Source organism: Tiliqua scincoides, chromosome 8 (assembly GCF_035046505.1).
Source record: "Tiliqua scincoides isolate rTilSci1 chromosome 8, rTilSci1.hap2, whole genome shotgun sequence".
Lineage (NCBI taxonomy): Eukaryota > Metazoa > Chordata > Lepidosauria > Squamata > Scincidae > Tiliqua > Tiliqua scincoides.
The window spans coordinates 33,253,001-33,275,482 of record NC_089828.1 but is presented as its reverse complement, the minus strand read 5'-3'; the positions used below and the strand labels follow the sequence as shown (position 1 = coordinate 33,275,482).

Genomic DNA, 22,482 nt, shown 5'->3' with positions numbered 1-22,482 from the left:
AGTTCATCTCCAAAAGGTGTCTGTTGAGCCTCTGCTTGACTTGCAGTGAGGAAGAACCCACCACTTCTCTCAATTTGTTGAGACCGTCAAACCACTCTTACTGCTAAGAGATTTCTCCAGATATCCAACCAAAATCTCCCCTTCTGGAGCTTAAGCCCATTCAATCTAGTCCTACTTTCTGGGGCAGCAGAAAACAATTTTTTGACCATTTCCATGTAACTGTCCTTCAAGTATTTGAAGAATGCCATGCCTTGTTCCCATGATCTTCTCTTCTATTGGCTCAACATGTCAAGTTCCCTCAACCTTTTTCTTTCACTCTGTATAAAGCAGCTTCATCTGTTTTTAGCTTTGCACTGAATTGTATTATCTGTTGGAAGCTGCCTAGAGAGACCATTTAAATCAAACAATAGGATAAAAATCTCTAGAAGTTAAATGTGCAAGAACCAAAAGGGAAACAAACCAAAACAAGACATAAAGAAAGCTGAGCAAAAGAAAGAGGGCCTTACCTGGATGCTGGCACTATGGTTAGGCATCCCCGAGGAGAGAGAGATCAGAACTGAAAAGGCACAAGGCAGACATGCATTTAATTTCTATGCTGGTTTTTCCAAAAAAGCCAACAAAGCTAATAAGCTGCACTGTGGGCTCAGGGGCTTGGGAGAATAATTTCTCAGGGGTGATAAAGCTACAGAACACCATGAGTATGCTTTGCCAAGAATCAATAAGAGAGACTGAAACCTATATCCTCGACTACCAACTACTTTTTTTAAACAGTAGCCGAATTTGAAACAGGGTGTGCTTCCATTTACTGATATGGTCCCTTTCAAGCCAGGACAAAGGGCTTTTTAACCCTCTGCTCTCTGGTGTGAATATGGGGAGGCTCTTGCAGGAACTCCATTTATTATGTACTTCAACTTCTCCAAATACATGATCAGAAACATGCACAATTATGAACCAGAGTAGAGGGAGTATCAGAATCTCCCCTTACATACCCCTCTGCTGTCCACTCTGTGCATATGACACAAAGGGGAGCAAGTGGCTAAAAACAACTCTGAAAAAGCCCCTGCTGATATTCATTCATTAGCCTATGGCAGAATGAAAGACTGACATGCTGCTGTGTGGAAGAACACAATTCTAGAGGCAAGACCATTGTACACAGCAGTGGGAATTGCCCTGACCAAGAGAATACCCAAGAAGTTAACACAGAATGGATAGCAGGGTGAAGTAGAAATGCATTGTGACTAGGCTAAGCTGTTGAATGTTTTTCTACCGAAACTAATAAAGCAGGGTTAGGTTAGGTTTTTAGTCTGGAATCTGCTGCCCCATTTGAAGTTGTTGCAAATTTCTTCCCTTACCTGCTATCACTGTGTTCACACACTCATAGAGAAGCGACATGGCTGAAGTGCTATGGGGAAAGACAGATGTGGAGCATTACATTCTCACAGTCTAGGTGAGATCTTACAATAGAAAGGATTTCAGCACAACTCCCCCAATTTTAGCTTTGAGTTAAGTTCTCACCAGAGTGGATACATTCAACTTTTTTTGTCTTCCAACAAGAAAAAAGTTTTAGATTTTCAAATTCAGCGCTTTTCTAAAGAAGAACCTGGTTTAAAATGCCATTTGAGTTTCTCACACACACACTAGAACCTTGACACCAAATATATGGTGCTCTAGCATAACATATTTGGCTATTTGCTCCACCTTCTAAGACCACTGCACCTAGGAACAAGAGAGCTGGCAACACCCAAGTTAAGCACTTTGAAAACTCTATATGTGCTACACATGTGCTACAACCATTAAGGGTTCAATCCTAACAGTGCCCTGGGCCAGTGCATGTTTGTGCCTACTCGAGAGTTGGATGGGCCAGCGTGCGGATGCATGCCAGCCTGCGAAGGCTGAATCCAGCCTCTGCGCTGTCACGGGGGGAGCCTTGCAACTGCCAAGCTCAGCCACCACAAGAGTCTGGGGTGGGTGGAGGGCGGTCCCGGGGGCAGGTGGGTGGGGAGCAGGAGGTGGGGCTGGGACCTGGCAGTTATGGCGGATTGCAACCCCATTCCTGAGCAGCGCAGAGCGGCTTCAAGCTGCTCTGCTCAGACTTATGCCTCCTCTTAAGGTGGCGCAAGTCCGAGGTGACCCACATGAGCTGAGTGGCTTACCGGGGGTAAAGGGAAGAGTTTCTCTTACCTTCAGCTGAGCCACTTTGGAGCCCTATCTTGCGCTGGATACAGGCCAGGCCTCTTGGAGCGCAACATAAAATTGCGCTACATGTGACTCAATAGTTTATTAGTGGAGCACACCGAGTCAAATAGCATGGATAATATCATTCTTGTCCTTGCCTCTAAGAAGAGACAATTCTGAAGTGCAAAAGAAAGGGGCTACAGTTCAGTAGCAGAGCACATAGTTTGTATGCAGGATGTTCCAACAGGTCTGCCATGAAGGTGGGTTTCTTTCCCACCCCTGTTACATCCCCTCAGGGAGGTGAGCGGGGAAATGTGGGAAGAATGCTGGGGATCCTGTGCTTTGAATTGAGATACTCTTTCTGTAAGATCCAGGTTGTACTGGAAATACCCTTTCTGTAAGATATGGATTGGAGGGAAGTGAGAAATTGTTTGAAGTAATGGGGGGAAAAAATCAGAACTGCCCATTCAGGGGAATAAAGCTGACAAAGTAGATGCCAGCAGGAAGAGTTACTGCCCTGGGAATCAAAAGGCAGTAACCTGCCAGGTTATCCTCCCTGTTGTCTGATGAGCATGGAGGCTGCATGAACAGAGACCAGGTGCTGTTAATTTGAAGCCTGGCCAGATACCTGAGAATCAGAGACTGTATGCCATAGCCACTATGGGACATATCACAACTTGATATAAATACTACTACTACTACTACTACTACTAATAATAATAATAATAATAAAGACTGATTGGTCATTAAAAAAGGCACTAGCTGTATAAGTGGGAGGAGGGAGCCTATACAGAGGTGGCTCGGGGTTCATGACTGGAGTGGAATGCTCTGCCTGTTTGAATACTGCCCCTGCACAGCAGGACTCTGAGAATTTAGTCATGTAGTAAAGTCTGTTTTCTGCTGCCTTTAAAATGTATGTAATTTTCTCACTGTTTGGAACCCTCCCTTTAGAGCCCCAGTATGTGGGATGGAGGGATTTCTTCTTACATAACATGGAAAAGCTTTAATAAACTTTAAGTAAATTGCAGGAATGCATGCTTATTAGCTGACCAGAGGGAACTGGGCTCCCCCAAGGAACACTTGGAAGGTTGGGGTAAATTATCTGATGACCTAGTGAGCCCCCCTCCTTCTGCCTTGGAGGTGGAGACATGCAAGCAGGAAGGAGGTGGGGGGAACATTCTCAGAGCAGACAACATTGTAAGGAGGTGGGGTTTGGGCGCATAAACTGCAGTCCCCATTGTCCAGTAGACACAGATGCCTTCAGCCCCTTGGGGCAACAACATAATAAGGTTCACTCTTCAGTTACAGGATCTCAGGTAGCAGAGCTAGAAATGTTGTAGGGAGATCTGCTGCCAGAGGACCACCAGCACCCCCTGCACTCAAGTCATGACCTGCCTGGTCATTTCCACTAGTTTGAAGGTTTGCCATGCCAGCCATTGCCAGGAGATAAATTTGTGATTTGTCAGGAGATAAATACTGTTAATAATACTGTTAATAAAACCAGTTAGCATAGAGAATTCAGCTAGCACCCCAAAACCATAAAAAGGTGAAGGAAAACATGAGGAATGAGGAGCCACATCACATTTCCATTAAGCTAGGGAAAAGACTAGAGCAACACAGAGTCCTCATTTGCAGTTCTGGTCTGAAAGTTGCCATTTTAAGGGCTGAACAAAGATGGGGAACCACCTGACTATGGGCATCTCAACTTGCCCAGTCTCAGTCACCATTCTGAATTGGCTGTTTTCACTAGAAACCAGAAATGCCAGTTAAACCTACAGAGGGACTGGTGTCTCTTGAATATTTCTGTTGGAATCAAAGCACTGTGAAATATAAGAAGTGGGTGAAGCCAATAGCTAGTTACTCCCACTGCTTGGCCCTATAATGTAATTTATTTCAAAAACAGCAAGAGAATCACCAGCCAGTATCTCCTGCTCCTTGAAATATCAATTGCACCAGCATCAATTGCCAGTACACTCTAAGCATCATCTTTGCAAGTTCAAAAAACAACCGGCAGCATTATTTTAGAGGTAGGATTTGAGGGCGTGATGGTTAGTGATATACCGAGAAGAAAACAGCAGCCATAAGACATTAAGAGCTTTATTCAGGAATTAAATTAGTGTTTTCTGAGCAAAAATGTCATCAAGGGCAGGACAGATACAATGGCTTTCATATTCTAATGGAAGTGTTCTGTTACACACTGTATTTACATTGGAGGTAGAGAAATTATATAGATTCTATCTCCAACCAACAATTATCCTTACGATGTGTAGGAAACACTAGTTTAGCTATGAAGTCTTCCAGCTGTGCCCTGGGTTTCCCCAGAAGTTTAGCCTTTTTCTCAATGAGCCAATCAATAACAGCACACAGGTGACCTTAGTACTACCAAACATGTGTTGTGTGTGTGTGTGGGGGGGGGGGGGAGGTGCAGAGTGTTTTCCAAGTCATATTCTCAGGTTAGGAGAAGCAAAAGGCAAGTCTCCAGGACTGACAGTGCACCCATGGAAACACCTGTGTACTCCAGAATATGACCAGAATTTTCTGCAATATGCAGATATTTCTCAGAATGCTAAGTCTACATGAAAAGGGTTCCCTGAAGGCAGAAAGGGTGAAAACCACTAGGCTGAGCCAATGATAGCACCCATGGTTTTTGATCTGCTATTGCTGCAGCAGCCAAAACAAGGTCTTCTTGAACTCTCCACAGACTACACTTAACCAGGGTTCATTTTCCTTAACCACAGTTGTGTTAAAATCAAAAACTTAAAACCATGATTAAGAAATAAGTACAAGCCTGGATGCAAAACTATGGTGTGAAGTGGGTCCCCTTTTCCCCCGTCCTCAGGGATTATAACCACCAGTTTCCAGGAGAGGCCTTTTCCAATTGGGCTTTCGATTGGCAACAGATCACCAAACGAACAAAACCGCAGCAAATGTAAGGGTGATAACTATTGCTGCTTGTTTGTTCTCCCCAGACTGAGCTACATTGCAATTAAGTTGTTTTAGACACAAGCACAATTATCATCAAGGCGTTTGACTGCGCCTTATCAATGGATTTTGCTGCTGTTATGCTTTGGTGATTTACAATTATGAGTTTTATTTTGTTAAATTTAATGTTTTGGTTTGTCAGCTGCCTTGGGAGTCTTATTGCTGAAGGGCAGAAAAATATAATATAAAAAAAACCATGGTAAACATCTGCACCAAGAAAACCATTAGTTTTCTCCACTTCTCCAGTGCCTGTTTGTAAGATGAGCAGCAAATGTTGCTAATTGCTCCTTTATAAACCCTCTGGGAGCAGGTGCAATTTGGCAAGCTAAACTATGGTTTTATGGCATGAGTTTGGAATCTTAACAAGGGTTAAGGCAACAAAACATGGCGAATGCTAACAGGTTAGCATGACAGGCCAATGTCTGCAGAAGATCTTGTTTTTTGTCCTGTGGTGCCCAAGCCATAACAGCAACATTTTAAACAAGTTCAATATGTTTAGAAAGCATCACACATTCCTCAGATCTAGTACCATCAATATCTAAACACCTCTGCCATCTCATATCTGCAGGTGGCAATGGGTGGCCAGCTTCAAGTACCTGCAGCACATTATCAGCAAATCAGAAGTGCTATGATTTATGTCAACTGAGAATCTTAGGTTTAAGGCTAGACAACCCAACAGCTAGTTGACTAAGGCGGGGAGCAGGGTGAGAGAGGCAGGAATGAGACTGGGAGGGATTCAAAATATACATACTGTCCACTTTGCTGTGTTTCTTGGGAGCAGACTAATTTTTTATCTTTGACAAGGTTGCCATGTACTCTACTCTCTTTAGGTAATTGGAAGAGAGCTCGCTGGCTGTTTAAGAAAGAAAGGAGGATTATAAGGGATGCTTCTCTCTTTCCTTTACCAAGCCTACCATCCATAAAGGGGAACTCCTGTTGTAATGAGAGTATTCTGAAGATGGGACTCTGGCATATTTACTTGGAATAAGCCCAAGACAATGATGGCAAGTGAACCAACCTCTGGAGAAGTTGCCCAGAGATTGGTTAAGAGATCAGAAGTATCACTGCTATGCTGGCACAAAATATTTGCTGAAAGTTAGGATTGATACAGTCAATATTCCATGAAGCCAAGGCAGTCAAAGTAAGATGACTTCTCTATTTTGTTATGGCAACATTTGTTAGCAGTAGCAGGAGGCAGAACTGCTTGCCAACGAGACTGGCAGCATTCAGATCATGGGTTTAATGGCATAGATGAAAAGAACACACGGTTGAAGTCAATGTTGCAGCCCTGGCACAACTGCATCTAAAAACTCACTTGTGTGAATACTTGGGTGTTTGTTTTGTTTTAGTTTTCCTTCTCTTTAAAAAATTTTTTGTAAATGTTGGCTAACCCAGGTGTTCCAGGATAAAATTCAAAGAGAAGAACTATTTGTCAGATGATTTCTGTGGACATGAACAAAGTCAAATATTATTAAATTCAGGCCAAGTGACATGGCTACTTCAAGAAACAGACTGGTAGAGGTGACGGCAAACATTCTGGCTGTACACTACACCACCTGCCTAAGTGGACATCAACCACTGCCCTGTTTGCAACTTTCCCTATGGCACAGCCAGGAAAGTGGAAGAGGAATAGAAGAGTGGCATGAGCCTAGTGCACCAGACGCTCTTGCCCACTACCACTCTATTCTCTTCACATCCTTTTCTGTTCCTTAGGCTCTACCATGGAGTGCTGTGGGAGAAGGCAGGAGGAAAATGGCAACACAAGCTGCCATCTGAAAGAAAAAGAGACAGGGTAGGCCACTGCTGGTTAAGTTCTAATAATTTCTGTGTTTTAAAAAATGCTTTTATTGGGCAACAAATAGTTGCTTTTATAACTAGAATAAAAGTTAAACCTGCTGATGTTTCATATATTCTCTTTTGTATTCTCTTGACAAAGTCAATGCTTTAGAAATAAGTGAACATTTGACTAATAGTTCTCAATTAACTGAATTTTTAGACTACACAGATGCCCACTTCTGCTGGATAGAAACACCACCATAATCTGGACAGTGAGATTAGGAGGCAAAACAAGAGGAATATTTCTTGTTCAGTAGTCTAGACTAGCCTGTAAACTGGCAAAGCTGCTGCACTACCAAGAAGAATTACGCTACTTACCTATGTATGAGATTAGTCAGGGGCTCTATCAGCTTTTTCCCCAGCCTGGGTTCCAATGGAGTGAGAGCACCAAACTATGGGAGAGAAGGGGAAAAAAGACAGTTGCTTCACTGCTGACTGCCTCCAGCTAGACTGCAGACACAGGTAGACTTCAGACTTGTGGGATCAAACTAATTTTAGCAGGAACCCCAAGGACCACCTTCCGGGGCCAGATGCAAAATGAGAGGGGAGAGACATCTGCCTACTGCACACTGAGCCACACAGTGGAATAACTTATATAAACAAATGCAAATCTACACTACAGATCAAATATTCAAATGCTAAATTTGGTGAGCAAAGCTGCAGAAAAATTTGGTCAAAAACAGCCAGTGAATAACTATTGCAAGAATGTGATTAGAGCAAATTCACCAAAAGAAGGTCTTTTTAAAAAAGTACACAAACAAGCTGGTAATATCATTTGCTACTGCAAAACCACTGGGATACAGACTGATCAACTGCAAGTCACTCTGAGATGTACCAGCAGATTCCCATCTACCTGCCTACTTCCACTCTAAAGAATGGAATTGGCAGCCACAGACATATGGATTAATAGAGGCAATAGGTTGAAAGACCCTCTGAGGAAGACAGCACCACAGCTAGGGAAGTTCAACATCAAGACTGGTAATTTTCTCCCCAGCATTCATACCCACCTCTTGTGCAGACAGGCAGGCAGGCTGACACACACACCCTATCCCAGAAGATTTCAACATTTCACAGCCTGACACTTTCCATGAGCCAGATAATTTCCAACCAATTATGCAGGCTATCGCCTGCTCTTCCTCTCTCTACTTGCACCAACCACTACACCTCTTACACGACAGGGTTTTTTCACACCTGAGACATTGCTAACAGCCCCCAGGACTTGCTAATACTTGCCAATTTTATGATTTTAATGAGAACCCAGTTGTTGGTTGAGGATGTCATCAGTTTAAAAAAGAGTGGAGCTAGCGAGAGATAGTTCTTTGGGTTCCGCCGGGCTAGCTCACATATAACGTTCACAGCAGCCGACTGGACACCTGTGAAAAGAAATGAGGGGTGGGGGGTGAGAAAAAAAGTATCAGAAACTGGACTCTCTGAAGCAAGAAGATTATAAACAAACCACAGTGACCAGTTCCCAGCTGTGCAGATACAGGGAACCTAAGCAAAGGCACATGACAGATGAATCATACTTTGGGATACAGTGGTTCCCCCTTCTGTAGTAAGCTTCTGTTCTGCATATGTAGGGCACTGGGAATGTCACAGCTGGAACATGTGCCTATTGGTAAGGACCACATTTGGAAGTTGAGGGAGAAAAGCAAGAACACAGCAGTGAGTATATGGTAGCGGCCACTTGTAGGAAGCCAATTCCCCTTTCTCCAAACTACTGAAGCATGGGGCTGCTTCTTAAAAACTTCAGTTGGTGTAAGATCCAACAACCAGACTGACTAAGTAGGTGATTTGGCTCAGTCAGTGAACCCAATAAAGCAGTGTTTCTCAACGTTTATCCCCCACAGTACCATTTCGCATGATTAACCTATTGGAAACATCATCATAAGTAACTGGTATCACCAGTAAAATGTCATCACCAGTTACTTCTGTACTGAGAGGCCAAGTACAACATGACAAACACCAGTAAAAGGCTCAGGGTGGACAGGAGGGCTTTTTAGAGTGCATGAAAAGCATGTTGTAGAGTTCTGACCACCAAGCCAAGCCTCCTACTGATGTTTGTCATGTCACGCCACCTGTCTCGCTGCCAGGCAGCAGATGTCCAGGGGTCCCACAAATATCACCAGCACCACCTCAAGTATCACTGGTGGTACCCATACCACTAATTGAGAAACATTGCAATAAAGAGTTCGAACATGGGAGAGGGTGGATGTATCACATCGAAAAGGTCTACCAATCCTCCATCTTATTCTTTCATACCATGCATTCAACTGCTCGCTCAGTTATTTTATTTCATATTTATATCCTACTAGTTCAATGAGAAAGTGCCCTCAAGGCATCAGAATCTCCTGAATTCTATTCAACTCACTAACCAGGATCTGGGTCTTCAAGCTTCTCTTTAAGGCGGGGGAATGCAGGGCGAAGGGATTCAGGGTATTTCAAAAACACTTTATACATGATTAACACTGCCTTCTTCCTGATGTAAGGCTTCGTGTGTGACATCTGGAGGAGGAAGGGAGAAGAGATAAGGAAAATTTTTAGTCATGAATTTTCCCAAAAGGAATCCAAGATTTTAAAAAAAATTCATTCTACAGCCTGGTAGCAATACTTCTCTTTCTGCTAATGCTGTGAGAAAGACAAAGCTTTTGGGTACAGCTCAGACACCATACAGCAGATTATGAAGTCAGCAGCATGAGGTGTGACTATCTGCACTGGAAAAGCTCAGTGAATACTGATCACCTCTAAAAGGATAAGCAGCCAGTGATTTACTATCACTGAAAGTTAAAGGTGTGTTTTTATCTTAGAAACCCAATCCATAATTGCTCTTAGACTTCACAGGAGCACAGGGCAAATGCAGTCCCAGAGGTAGCACAGCTCCATGTGTTCTGACATTACCACCAGACTGAGAGAAACAGTTTCAACAGTCACCATCTGGGAATTGCAGTCCTTTTTGGGCTCCATTTCTCAACTTGGTGGTTTTCAGACTCTCTTTCTTGGAATGGCCCTTTCCAGAGCATCTACCATGGGACACCAACGTGTTTATGGTGAAACCCGTTCCATGAACGGGATTCTGGGCCATTATTCATCACCTTCCTTTAAGGCATTCCTCTGCCACCTGCAGAGTTCAGGGTCACAAGGTTGAACACCTCTTCCTTCCAGAACACCATCATAAAGGGGTAAGTGTAGCAAGGCGCTGGCCACTGGCCAAAAGAGGAGCAGCTGTAGAGAGCCGGCTGCCCCCCCCCTTCAGAAAAAGCCGTTTCAGCCACCTAGAGATAGCAGAATTAGCATCTCATCACTAGCTGGAGAGGGAAAAATCTAGAAGATGGGATTTAAAATTCTTAAAAATGAACTATAAGCCATATTGGAGATCATTTGATCAAAAGGCTATACATTGTTTTTTAAAATCTATTCTGAGTGTACCATTTATTTTTATGAAACACTGGGCCTCATGAGCATTCTACATGAACTGAGTACCCTTCAGCACACAGTCTACACTTCCCTGCAGCTGCATACTTTAGGGAAAGATTGGCAGCAGTTACGTTCTTGGAAAATACCATTACCTGTTTGTTCTTGGGGTGGTGGCCACCCACTTTGACCCATGTTTGGAAAGAGCCAAGTGCAACAGAGATCAATGGTGGAAAAGTAACTTTCAGATATGTTTAAAGGAGCAGTGAAATCAGAGGTTTCAAGGGTCACCAGGAGTGAACAATGCAAGCATTATAGACACCACAAGGGGATTTGGCCTTTCCCCAAAGACTCACCAGGGTCATGATATCATTTGCCAAGTCCCGGGCAAGATCTGGAGTCACAAAACAGGACAAGCCAGTCAGTGCAACTCCAGTATCGTACTGATTAGGGCTACTCAGGTCCTAGGAATGGGGTAGGAGGAAGAGAAGGAAAATGTTCAGTTTTTCTAGCAGTAACTATTTTTCAATCCAGCACCTAAACGTGCAGTTTCTGTAAACCGTCATGAAAACGTACATATTGAAAGGCAGGCCAAAAGTGTACAGATAAAACAAAAACATGCAATTTTTGTTAAAACCACTGATACAAAGAAAGGGCTGTCAATCAATTAGAAAAATCTTATTTGATTAATCAATTGAGCATATGAATTACATTTACACAAGTTTGCAAATGGCTAAAGGACTTCTTTTTACTTTTGGACAATGCATACATGAGTCAGTTCAGATGCCATCTTAAAAAGCAGCAAGCCCCCATCTCACGCACAGAACGGAATGCCTCCAAGATGGCAGCTACTGTTATGCATGCACCATCATAGAAGAGGCGTTCCTTCATATAAAGGGGAAAGGGGACTGCTATGTCTAAGATGGTGCCTGTCAACTGCTGTTTTAGATAGATATATATTAAAATAAAGGCCTCAATGTATTGCGCAATCAATAAGGATATCTTTTAAGTGTTGGAGTTGATGCAACTCCGTCTGCTGTCCAGAGGGGGCAGGATGCTGTCCAGAAGGGGTCAAGCTATGGCCCAGTGACTCTGACCTTTCTACCTGTTCTCTCTGTGATCCTTGTGGGGTGTGGCCCTATCCCTTTATCCTTCCCTTCTCCTCTGAGCACTTCCTCTTGTCCTCTGATCACCGACCTGTTAAGATAGGCACACCAGGGCTCTGATGCCCATGCCATCTTGAGCACAAGGCATGCAAGGCAAGGCAGCTCCAGGGCCTTGCTATCTCTAAGTGTTAGCTGAACCTCTGATCCTAACCAGATACTGTAACTGTACACTTAATGGAACTGTAAGTAAGTAACTTATTTTTTGCAACTTTAACAAACCATTGCCTCTTTGTCTTTTTACTGAATAGCAGTCAGCCAGGTGAGGGAGGTTTCCTGAGGTGATACCCAAAGGGGGGGGGGGTCTGCTGCTTAAGCTACTCTGCTTCCCCCCCAAAGAGGAAACTATTTTTAATTTCCTCCAACATTAAGCAATGTTTAAAAGCATCTAAGGACGCAATCCTAACCCCTTATGTCAGTGCTTTCCAGTACTGGCATAGTGGTGCCAATGGGACATGTGCTGCATCCTGCAGTTGGGTGTCACTCACGGAGGCCTCCTCAAAGTAAGGGAATGTTTGTTCCCTTACCTCAGAGCTGCATTGCCCTTATGTCAGTGCTGGAAAGCACTGATGTAAGGGGTTAGGACTGCACCCTAAGCACCTAACTGATCAATTGATTAGAAGTTGCAATAAAGTTTCCTTCCCCCCTTTCCACCCATACAACCAGTAAGACAAAATGTGAGGGTTTAAAAAAAAGATGGCGAGAACCCCATACATAAGGCAGCATAAGGGGGAGAAGTACAGATGAAATAAAGGGAAAAAAGGAATAGTAGGGACATCTCACAGATAAAGGGAGGCACTCACCTTTCGGATCTGATTGGTAGTCAACATGATTACATCTGTTCCTTCATGAAAACACTGTGAGGCAGCCAAGTACCCAATCCGCTGTGCAGTTGAGAAACAGGGAGTCGCTATTAAAAGACTGCATGCCTGTTGCATTCACTTTAGAAAAAACTGAGATGCTGGTAATAGCCTAGTAATTTTGCTGCACTTGCGTAAACTGGTGATTGGTGCTATTGGAATTTCTATCATGATACAACAGTTAGTAAACTGTGATTCCACAGGAATGCAGAAAAAGCACAGAACGAAGTCTTGAATGCAGAATCCAGCTTTGACAATATCTGCTTACATTGTTTGTCATGTTTCTAACCCTTGTGGCTAAGAAAATATACTAAAAGGGTATTTGCAGGCATTGCCTGCACAATCTCAGAAAGCCAGAGAAATGGCTGAATAAGATCTACAGAGGTTGAGGGGCTTCACTGTTCCTGGCTCCCCCCTTTAATTTTGATTATATAAAATAAGTATGCATATTTGCTTAATATGCAAAACTAATATAGGTTGTAGAATTCAACTTTTCTTGCCAAAAGTCTTTGACCAGTGGGTGCAGAATTTTATTTGCTTTTTTTTGTTTAAAGTTGGATGCAAGCAACCCTCTTTCTGACTTCACCAACCCTAAGGAAGCCTGGGAACAACGGCCTTACATAGGGAAAGGGCTATAAGTCTCTAACAGAGACACAAAACTCTCAAAAGCAAACAGCACATAATGACAACAGGAATGTTTTACATCTATTAACCACAGTTTCACATAAGAAAGCTTACTTTGAAGGTAAACTTCGAAGCACTCATGACTTCAATGATGTTGAAAGCTGCCCAGCTGATGTCATAGCCCAGCATCTGTAACTGATGGGGTGGGAGAACAAGAGCCATGGGGTAAATCGCAATACAGCAGAGGCTAAGGCAAGCTTGAGACATTCTTCTTCCTACTTTATTAGCAAAACCCCTCATCATCCTGCCTTGATACTTATAAATTATTCTCTACATTTAAATCTCTTCCTTTTTCCAAGTTTGGGCACTTCAGCCCACGCCACCAAATCAATTCTCAGCATATATAGGGTAGGCTGAGGGAGCACAAGAATGACTAGTCCAAAGTCATGCACTGAGCTTCATAGCTGGGAGGGCCATTTTAACCTAGATTTCCTCAAACAGAGTACAGCACTCAAACCACACCATACTGTACCTGATGTGGTAAGATTGTAGAACAGGCTGTCCTGTTGAAGACTCGACTGTTTGCAAGCTTCTCATATCCAAAACTTGCCTCTGACCTTCCCTTCCCCCTCCCCAATCATGGGATCCAGTTTTTAATTTTCCAGTCTGTCTAAGGCAGGGGTCTCCTAACTATGGCCCAGGGCCCACATCTAGTCAACCACAAGATACCTAGCCAGCAGGACCTTGGTTTTTTTGTCAGAGCATTTGCTAATGTTTGATATTTTTATCCATTAGATATCATTTGTCTTTGTAATTTCTCTTTTGCTCTGAATCATATCATACTGATTACAAAAAAGCTGTTAAGTAAAATATTCATTCATTTAAATTTCATTCATTCAATTACAAAACTGAATTTTTTGGCCCACGAAAATGAGTAAAAAACACAATGTGGCCCTCATACCAAAAAGTTTGGAGACCCCTGCTCTAAGGCAACCATCTACAAGAGAGGGGAAGGATAGTGAGACTCCTGAAGAAGAGAGCAGCTTGGCAGGCATGCTCTTTCCGTAACAAGCTGAAGCCACCACGATTCTTCTTCCCACGTCTGAATACAAATGATACAGTCATCTTGCTGAAGCTAAGCAGATCTAGGTCTGGTCAGAGCCTGAATGGATGACTGCCTGGGGAAACTGTTCGTCCTGAGTTACAACACAGAAGAAAGAACATAGCTGCTGAACCCCCGAGCTCCAGATGGGAGTGCATACATGGGCATCCCATCTCTAGCTGTGGTTTTCCTGAATACTCCAGAGGAACAGGTAAGTTACCTGCTAGTGCAACAAGATAAAGGCATGATAACCTTACACTTTAATAAGGCAGATACTTACATAGGTAAGCTTGCATACAGCATTTGCTTTCACTGCAATGTTATCCTGCTTCAGCTCTTGCTTGATCTCATCAATACACTGAGAGATGTACTTGGCCTGGAGAGAAAGATATAGACATTGGCAAATGTACTGTGTTATATGCTGCCTTTCTGTCAAGGGGTTCAAGGTCATTTATTACTGTTATTAGGAATATTTACAAGACTAAAATTACAAACACTACAATAAAACAGCAGAATTGTCTTGAGTCATAGAAAAATACTGGTCTAGAAGGAGTTTGCCAAACATCTGAAAGCAGGGAAACTGGGATTCATTTTTTCCAGGGTAGCTCCCAACAGGATTTCATTTTTGGAAGGTATACTTTGCTCTTGCACCCACAATGCCAGTTAATGACAGGGCACACAAGGAATTCTCGAGTTCAGAAGCTCTGTTAGTAGGGCTCAGAAAGGTCTCAGAGAATCTAGAGAAGCACTGCCAATCAGTATGACCAGTGGTTCCCAAACTTTTTTGAAGGGCACCTCCCTTGATCTGCTGGGCCACTGGCCAAAGCTCTCCTTTAGGGGTACAATCCTATACACTGTATAGGACGAAGGGTTTTTTGTGAGGATTCCATGGTTCCCCAAGCTGGTTTTTCAACAGCTCCCTGGGGAGCCGTCTCTCAAACTTTGGGAACCCCTGGTATAGACAATACCAAACCAGGTGAATGGTCTGATAGTTCAAACCGGTTTTACTTGTGCGGCCTTCACTGTACAGTTATCTTGCTTTAGCCTGTGATTTATACTACTCTGGCAGCTGCTTTTAGATTCTCCTCCCTTTCACTGGGATTTCTCAGCTGGTCATCAGCCTCTCAGGAAGCAATAAAGCAACACACATGCTTCCAGTCATGAGATTTCACCATATCACGGGGGCACACAAAACTATTTATAAAAAAGTGCAGATTGAGACCAATAAATAGTGTTCCACAGCAACAATATCCACCATCTTCAAGTAGTTACAAGTAGAAGTATGTATTCCTTACATCAGTATCTTTCAAATTTCTCACAGCCACCCGACTCATACCCTAAAGAGTCTACTTTCAGATTGTCAATGCCTCTTTCACAGCTGGGAAATTCTTCTGTGCCTTTGTACTGAATGATTTAGCCAAGTTTTATGTACACATGCATAAGAATTACCTACCCTCAGCATAGGAAGATTAGAATGCGGAACAACCTGAGTAGTGACTCATGAAGAGATAAAACAAGGGACTTCTTCTGTGGGCAAGTGTTTTGCTACACAGAAGTCTTTAAAATTTCTCACTGAACACAGTTTGAAATTTGCTGATTTATCGACTTAATGTACAAAACAGCAGTCACTCCACAAAACGTGAAAAGTACAATATTTGAATCAAATCTTCAGATATCAAAGGATGTTGACAGCTGATCACCATATTACTTTTCAAACTGGAAAAGCCAACGCAGTCTGGTGGACCAGGCAGAAACTCCAGTTAACTACAAACCAAATTTGCAGGATTGTTAAGAGGACATTACTGACCATTTGTGTGTGTGTTTCCAGGTGTGTGTGTTTCCAGGAAGGTAACATGAATAGATTTTTTTCCTAGAACACTTGAAAGCGATAGTAGAGATATGTCTGGAATTTTAACTGCTTTGGTCCTCCAGAATCGAATTAGTTGGGTGGAGTTGCATTTTCCTGAAGCAACTCCTTCCATTACTCAAAGCAAGCATATACAGGATAGCTGCTGCTTTTCTTTCAATGCTTCAGGGAACAGAAAAGAGGTGCAGCAACATTTTAATCTCAGCAGCAACTGTCAGCATATGGTTTTTTCTGTACTGTTGAAGAAAAATCCAAATTCATTAATTGTTGAGAAATTTCAGAAGCAGAGTATCTGCTTGCAAATGTTTTCCATTTTACAATTCTGACCAAAGCAGGGGATACGGAAAGATTCCCATCACAGTGTGCAATGGATCTCTTAGCACATTGTACCTTCTGCTAAATATTTTATAGCCATGTTACAGCAAGAGAGAACAGATGTCATGGGCTTGCATCCTTTGCCAGATCTCAGCTACTACTGTGCATGCAGACAAAGCCACAGCCCTCTTTGTTGTGGGATGTCATTTCTAAGGCTACAACAACCAGGACAGGCAAAACTGCGTGTGACTGAATTCAATCACAGCAAGCTTCTAAATGAGAAAACTTTGCAACCACCACTCATTGCTAATATGGACAACAAGTTTCAAGTTCAGTTATGTCCTCGAACTGTCATTTGCGCCTACATCACCACAGCTGTATGTATTCTGCACAAGTGGAGAAAAATGATCACCTGGTGACATTTATATAATGCCATGATATTTTACAGAGCAACATAGCAGACAGGTCCTTGCCCTGAAAAGCTTCCAATCCAAATTTCAAAGAAGAGAAAGGATTAGTCTGAGTAACAGAAGATGAATATACAGAAATTCAGTGTAGGTATTAAAATATGCATACAAATATAATATGCAAAACTCTTATCCCGAATCAACCATTGGTTCATTCAGTCCAATACTGTTGACTCTGATTAGAAGCACATTCTAGGGTCTCAGGCAAAGAGATATCTTTACAGTCCTGTTATGCAAGATCTTGTAACTGGAGATGTCAGAAATTAAACCTAGAACCTCCTGCATACATAGCATGTGTTCTACCCTTACCTATGAGTTTCCTCAAACATACAGACTTGAACCTTTATGCAATGCCTCTCAAAATGCAAGAGTGGTCCCCTGACATTTGCACTTCACTTAGAATGTGGGATGTGAAATACCAAGCATGGCTAATGCCCTGCAGCACATGAGTCTTTGTGCCCCACCAGCTAGACAGCTAGCATTCTGGGTAGACAGAATGCTCCTAATAGGAAACACTCAACTAACCCAACATTGCACTGGGGGAGGTAGGACTACATCCTCACTTCATCATCCTAACTAAATCTGGGAAGAAGGTAGTTTGTAACTAACTGGTACTTTGCACCCTTGTGTTTGGTTGAGGAAGGATATGTCAGATGCTTTGTTCTACTTCTCTCCCACTGCCAGTGTTTGGATTAGTGCCCCAATCCAAAAAAGCAAATGATAGAACAACATTTGGGGCATGAGAGCAAAAGCAGGTTAAGGGAGAGCAATAGCAGGGTAACTATAGAATGGAGCTCTTCAGTTTTGAGAAATTGTCACTAACACAATATCTGAGTTAGCCCTGTAGCCTGCACATCTGGCACCTCAAAGGCAGATATCACTTGAGGATATTTACAATCACACCTGATAAAAAAAACTTTTCAATGATTCTCAACAATTGCGCAAGGACCCCTCTTCCAGGCAAGGGGCTTTGGATTTCAATTTCAAAAAAGCATCTTGAAAAAGACTTCACAAAAAATTATACTATAGTACAAATGAAAAATGAGAAGAAATGAACACAGCCTGAGCTTCAGCATCCTACCAATAGCTTTGCTTTGTTCTGCTGTTCCTTCTTTTCCTTCACAGGATTTCAGCTTCTCTTGCAAATAAAAATTCCACACCTTCGTACTGCTGTGCGAAGCCACTGAAAGTCAGGTGCCATTTTTCACACGCTATATTAAAAAGTCTAAATCAGTAACAGAGCAACATCTCTGGAGAGGTTGAGTGTGTCTTTACAGTTCAAAACACATTTGGTCTGCAGGAGGGTGGGTGGATGTGTATGATTTCAGAACAGGTATGATGTTAGCCCATTTCTGCCGAGCCCACCGGTGTAAATACTTGATCCCTGTTGCATATATGCAACAGGCAGAAATCACTTCTGGCCCTCAGTAGGCATCATAGTGCTATTTGGCCCACTCTATGAAATGTGTTTGCCACTCCTCATCTACACTGACCAGCAGCAGCTCTCTCAGGTCTCCCAGGCCTGCTTTCAGAGACTGTTAGGTGAAGCTTCTGGAGACTGAACACAAGACCTTGAGATGCAAAAACTGTACTTTACCACTGGACTATAGCTCCTCCCCAGTATTACAGCCCTTTTCAGCTGGGACAGACTGAGACCTCTTTGCCCATAGGGACCCATGACCAAAAGTGAATTTAACAGAAATCCAAGTTGCATTTTACTGTGACATTTTCTATGGTGCAATTGCAGGGAGCTGTCCAAGACCAACACACATTTTTCCAGGGCAAGAGCTGTTAAGACACTTATCAAATCCTTGTTTGCAAGCCCCCTACAGAGGGTTTCTATTGGATAATCCAGGGCTTCTCAAACTAGGGTGTTGTTGAGGCACGTTGACCCCAGATTGTAACCCACACGTAAAGGCCACTGGAGCAACACATACGATTGTAACAGAAAAGCTGCCTGAAAGAATCATTTTGGTAGCTGATTGTTAGTTTCACAGAAGCTGCATGGGGCCTCAAAGGCTGCGTTATATGACGGAAGGTGACAGCAACCTGGGTGACATAGCATTTGGGTAAAAGCTTAAAAGCCACATTGCAAAAGCATAGAAACACACAGAACAGTAAAAGCTGTTTGACTTCATTTAAAAGCAAAATTGTTGTTCTCACAGAGCTGCTTAGGCGTAAACACCTTGGAATGTAGAGAGATAAAGAAGCTAGGCAACAAAGAGATAGGCCTCAACTTGGCAGAAACACACGTCTTGCCAAGGACATTACTATGTCTATATATATATATATATATATATATATATATATATATATATATATAGCCATAGAAGTAGTTCTTAAGGAACCAAAAAGGTTGCTTGGTTTTAGGAAGGTATTAAGAGAAGACAAGAAGCTTTTAGTTTTGCAGAGAGGTTTCACAGGTGTTCAATGTTTGGATTAACACAAGGGAAAGGAACGCAGAAGAAATAAGATAGGTCGCTCAAACAAGGCCATCCTAATTAGGATGAGTCTGAAGGGGATGAATGGCAAGATGTGAGTCTGAAGTTCTGCCAAAGATGAGGTCTTCATACCTGTGTTTAAGTGTTTTTGTGTTCTCTTTTAATGAGGCTAGTGAGAGGACTTGTCAATTAATTTCTAATTGGAATGATAAATGTGAATAAGGGTCAATACTGGATAAAATATTATAGCACTACCTGCTGGCTTTTGAAAACTTTGTAATTCAATGTGTTTAATTTCACCTTTTTTGGAAACCTAGAACTTGAAACTCACCTATCAGGTGTCTCTAAGGTTATCTACAGCCTATTAGGAGTTTGACCCATCTATGATGTCAAACTTCAGCCAATGAGAAGTTCAGATTTTCAAACAAAAGGACCCAGAATGGTATAAAGGGTCCAGTTAATATTGAGAGATTGCTCTCAATGCTTTGGACATGAGTCCCTTGAGATGCCCATCGCTTGCAATGAAATAAAGCCTGAAAACATTCACTCCTGAGTGCTGAGATTTCTTGAGTTCCCTTCTTTCTACCCTGCAACATTGTGACACCCCAGCCTGAGGGTCCTGGCCTCTGACCCTTTAAGCTTACCGTGCTCCACTTCCGGTTTTTCAGAGTCGGGGCGTGATAGCTCCGCTTCAACTTACTGAAGGCTGGGGAGCCCTGCGGACGGTTGTGCAGGGCTTCCCACACCCCTGGGAGGCTGCTGCAGGGACTGGTAAGCAAATGCCAGTCCCTACAGCCCCCTAGTGACATGATCCTGGGGATCATGTCGCCGCCTCCCCCCCACCCCCACTGCTTTCTGCGCTCCCACGCAATAACTTACTGTGGTCCTCAAACTCCAAGAGTAATCTACTCCTCAAACTAATCTAAAACAGATAATCAGCAGGTAAAGTTCACCAAGGTTGCAGCCTTGAAATCTGCACCCCATCCCCATCACTCCTTCAGTTAGTAAACAAAAAAGTGTGACTAATTTCCTGAGCAGGAGCATACAGAAGCATGGCACCAGCAGCAGCACAATATATCTGGAATCACAAAATGCTTCTTAATCAGCCACCTTGATCACTCCAGTGGATTTCCTGGCAGCAATATTCTTCCTCCTTCACAACTATCTGGCAGGATGACACAGCTCCTTATGTGTGTACCTCCTTCCCCAGACACTTTCCTATAACTCAAATGAGACAACAGGCTTGAAATGTATGATAAGATCATATAAAGCTGGTTTATGCAGAATCAAACCATCTAGTCTGGTAATAACTGCACTGAACAGCAATAAGGTTTCAGACTGTGGTCTTTCCCAAATCTACCTAAAGACACCAAAAACTGAAGCCAGGATCTTGTATGCAAAGCAGGTACAGTACTCTGCCATGGAGCCACAGCTCTTCCCAATTCAAAGCATCTGAAGCACAGTCTAAATTAGTGACTAAATCAGACCCTACCTAAGGAACTGAAATACACCAAGGGACCTGAACCCACATTTTTAACAGGTTTAATGCCTGCCCGCCCCGCCCCCCCCACAAAAACAAAATGGCAAAGTTTTTCCTTCTTGATTGCCTGTAGATCATTCTTACTCCTCACAGACAACCAAATGAATGATTTACCAACATGCATATATTTATATTATACAGGCTAAAAATACAAGATCTGAAATATATATAGCACAGATTCTTCCTTCTGTGGCCATTGAACACATGCCCTTTTAATGGGGAACACCAGTAATAGCATAGAGCAGTGTTTCTCAAACTGAGGGTCGGGACCCACTAGGTGGGTCATGAGCTAATTTCAGGTGGGACTCCATTTCAATATTTTATTTTTAATATATTACACTTGATGCTACCATGGTATGTGACTGTATTTGGGGAAATGCTACAGACCTGTACTTTTAACATGTTATTCTTAACAATGATAGTCACAAGAACGTAAGAACAGCCCCAATGGATCAGACCATAGGCCCATCTAGTCCAGCTTCCTGTATCTCACAGCGGCCCACCAAATGCCCCAGGGAGCACACCAGATAACAAGAGACCTCATCCTGGTGCCCTCCCTTGCATCTGGCATTCTGACATAACCCATTTCTAAAATCAGGAGGTTGCGCATACACACCATGGCTTGTACCCCGTAATGGATTTTTCCTCCAGAAACTTGTCCAATCCCCTTTTAAAGGCGTCTAGGGTAGACGCCAGCACCACATCCTGTGGCAAGGAGTTCCACAGACCGACCACACGCTGAGTAAAGAAATATTTTCTTTTGTCTGTCCTAACCCGCCCAACACTCAATTTTAGTGGATGTCCCCTGGTTCTGGTATTATGTGAGAGTGTAAAGAGCATCTCCCTATCCACTCTGTCCATCCCCTGCATAATTTTGTATGTCTCAATCATGTCCCCCCTCAGGCGTCTCTTTTCTAGGCTGAAGAGGCCCAAACGCCGTAGCCTTTCCTCATAAGCAAGGTGCCCCAGCCCCGTAATCATCTTAGTCGCTCTCTTTTGCACCTTTTCCATTTCCACTATGTCTTTTTTGAGATGCGGCGACCAGAATTGGACACAATACTCCAGGTGTGGCCTTACCATCGATTTGTACAACGGCATTATAATACTAGCCATTTTGTTCTCAATACCCTTCCTAATGATCCCAAGCATAGAATTGGCCTTCTTCACTGCCGTCGCACATTGGGTTGACACTTTCATCGACCTGTCCACCACCACCCCAAGATCCCTCTCCTGATCTGTCACAGACAGCTCAGAACCCATCAGCCTATATCTAAAGTTTTGATTTTTTGCCCCAATGTGCATGACTTTACACTTACTGACATTGAAGCGCATCTGCCATTTTGCTGCCCATTCTGCCAGTCTGGAGAGATCCTTCTGGAGCTCCTCACAATCACTTCTGGTCTTCACCACTCGGAAAAGTTTGGTGTCGTCTGCAAACTTAGCCACTTCACTGCTCAACCCTGTCTCCAGGTCATTTATGAAGAGGTTGAAAAGCACCGGTCCCAGGACAGATCCTTGGGGCACACCGCTTTTCGCCTCTCTCCATTGTGAAAATTGCCCATTGACACCCACTCTCTGCTTCCTGGCCTCCAACCAGTTCTCAATCCATGAGAGGACCTGTCCTCTAATTCCCTGACTGTGGAGTTTTTTCAGTAGCCTTTGGTGAGGGACCGAGTCAAACGCCTTCTGAAAGTCCAGA

The 22,482-nt window shown here is 43.1% G+C and overlaps 1 protein-coding gene across 4 annotated transcripts in view; it reads right to left on the bottom strand.

The window, feature by feature from the left end:
• The window catches only part of AP3D1 (adaptor related protein complex 3 subunit delta 1), a 53,755-nt gene that overhangs the window by 22,584 nt on the left and 8,689 nt on the right, over positions 1-22,482 (bottom strand). For all 4 annotated transcript variants that reach the window (XM_066635024.1, XM_066635021.1, XM_066635023.1 and 1 more), the window contains exons 2-10: positions 14,434-14,529; positions 13,166-13,246; positions 12,371-12,451; positions 10,761-10,868; positions 9,369-9,498; positions 8,227-8,366; positions 7,312-7,385; positions 1,353-1,402; positions 507-556 (exon numbers count right to left, since the gene is read on the bottom strand). In XM_066635024.1, the coding sequence (XP_066491121.1) occupies positions 507-556; positions 1,353-1,402; positions 7,312-7,385; positions 8,227-8,366; positions 9,369-9,498; positions 10,761-10,868; positions 12,371-12,451; positions 13,166-13,246; positions 14,434-14,529 (810 nt within the window). The remainder of the gene's footprint in view (positions 1-506; positions 557-1,352; positions 1,403-7,311; positions 7,386-8,226; positions 8,367-9,368; positions 9,499-10,760; positions 10,869-12,370; positions 12,452-13,165; positions 13,247-14,433; positions 14,530-22,482) is intronic.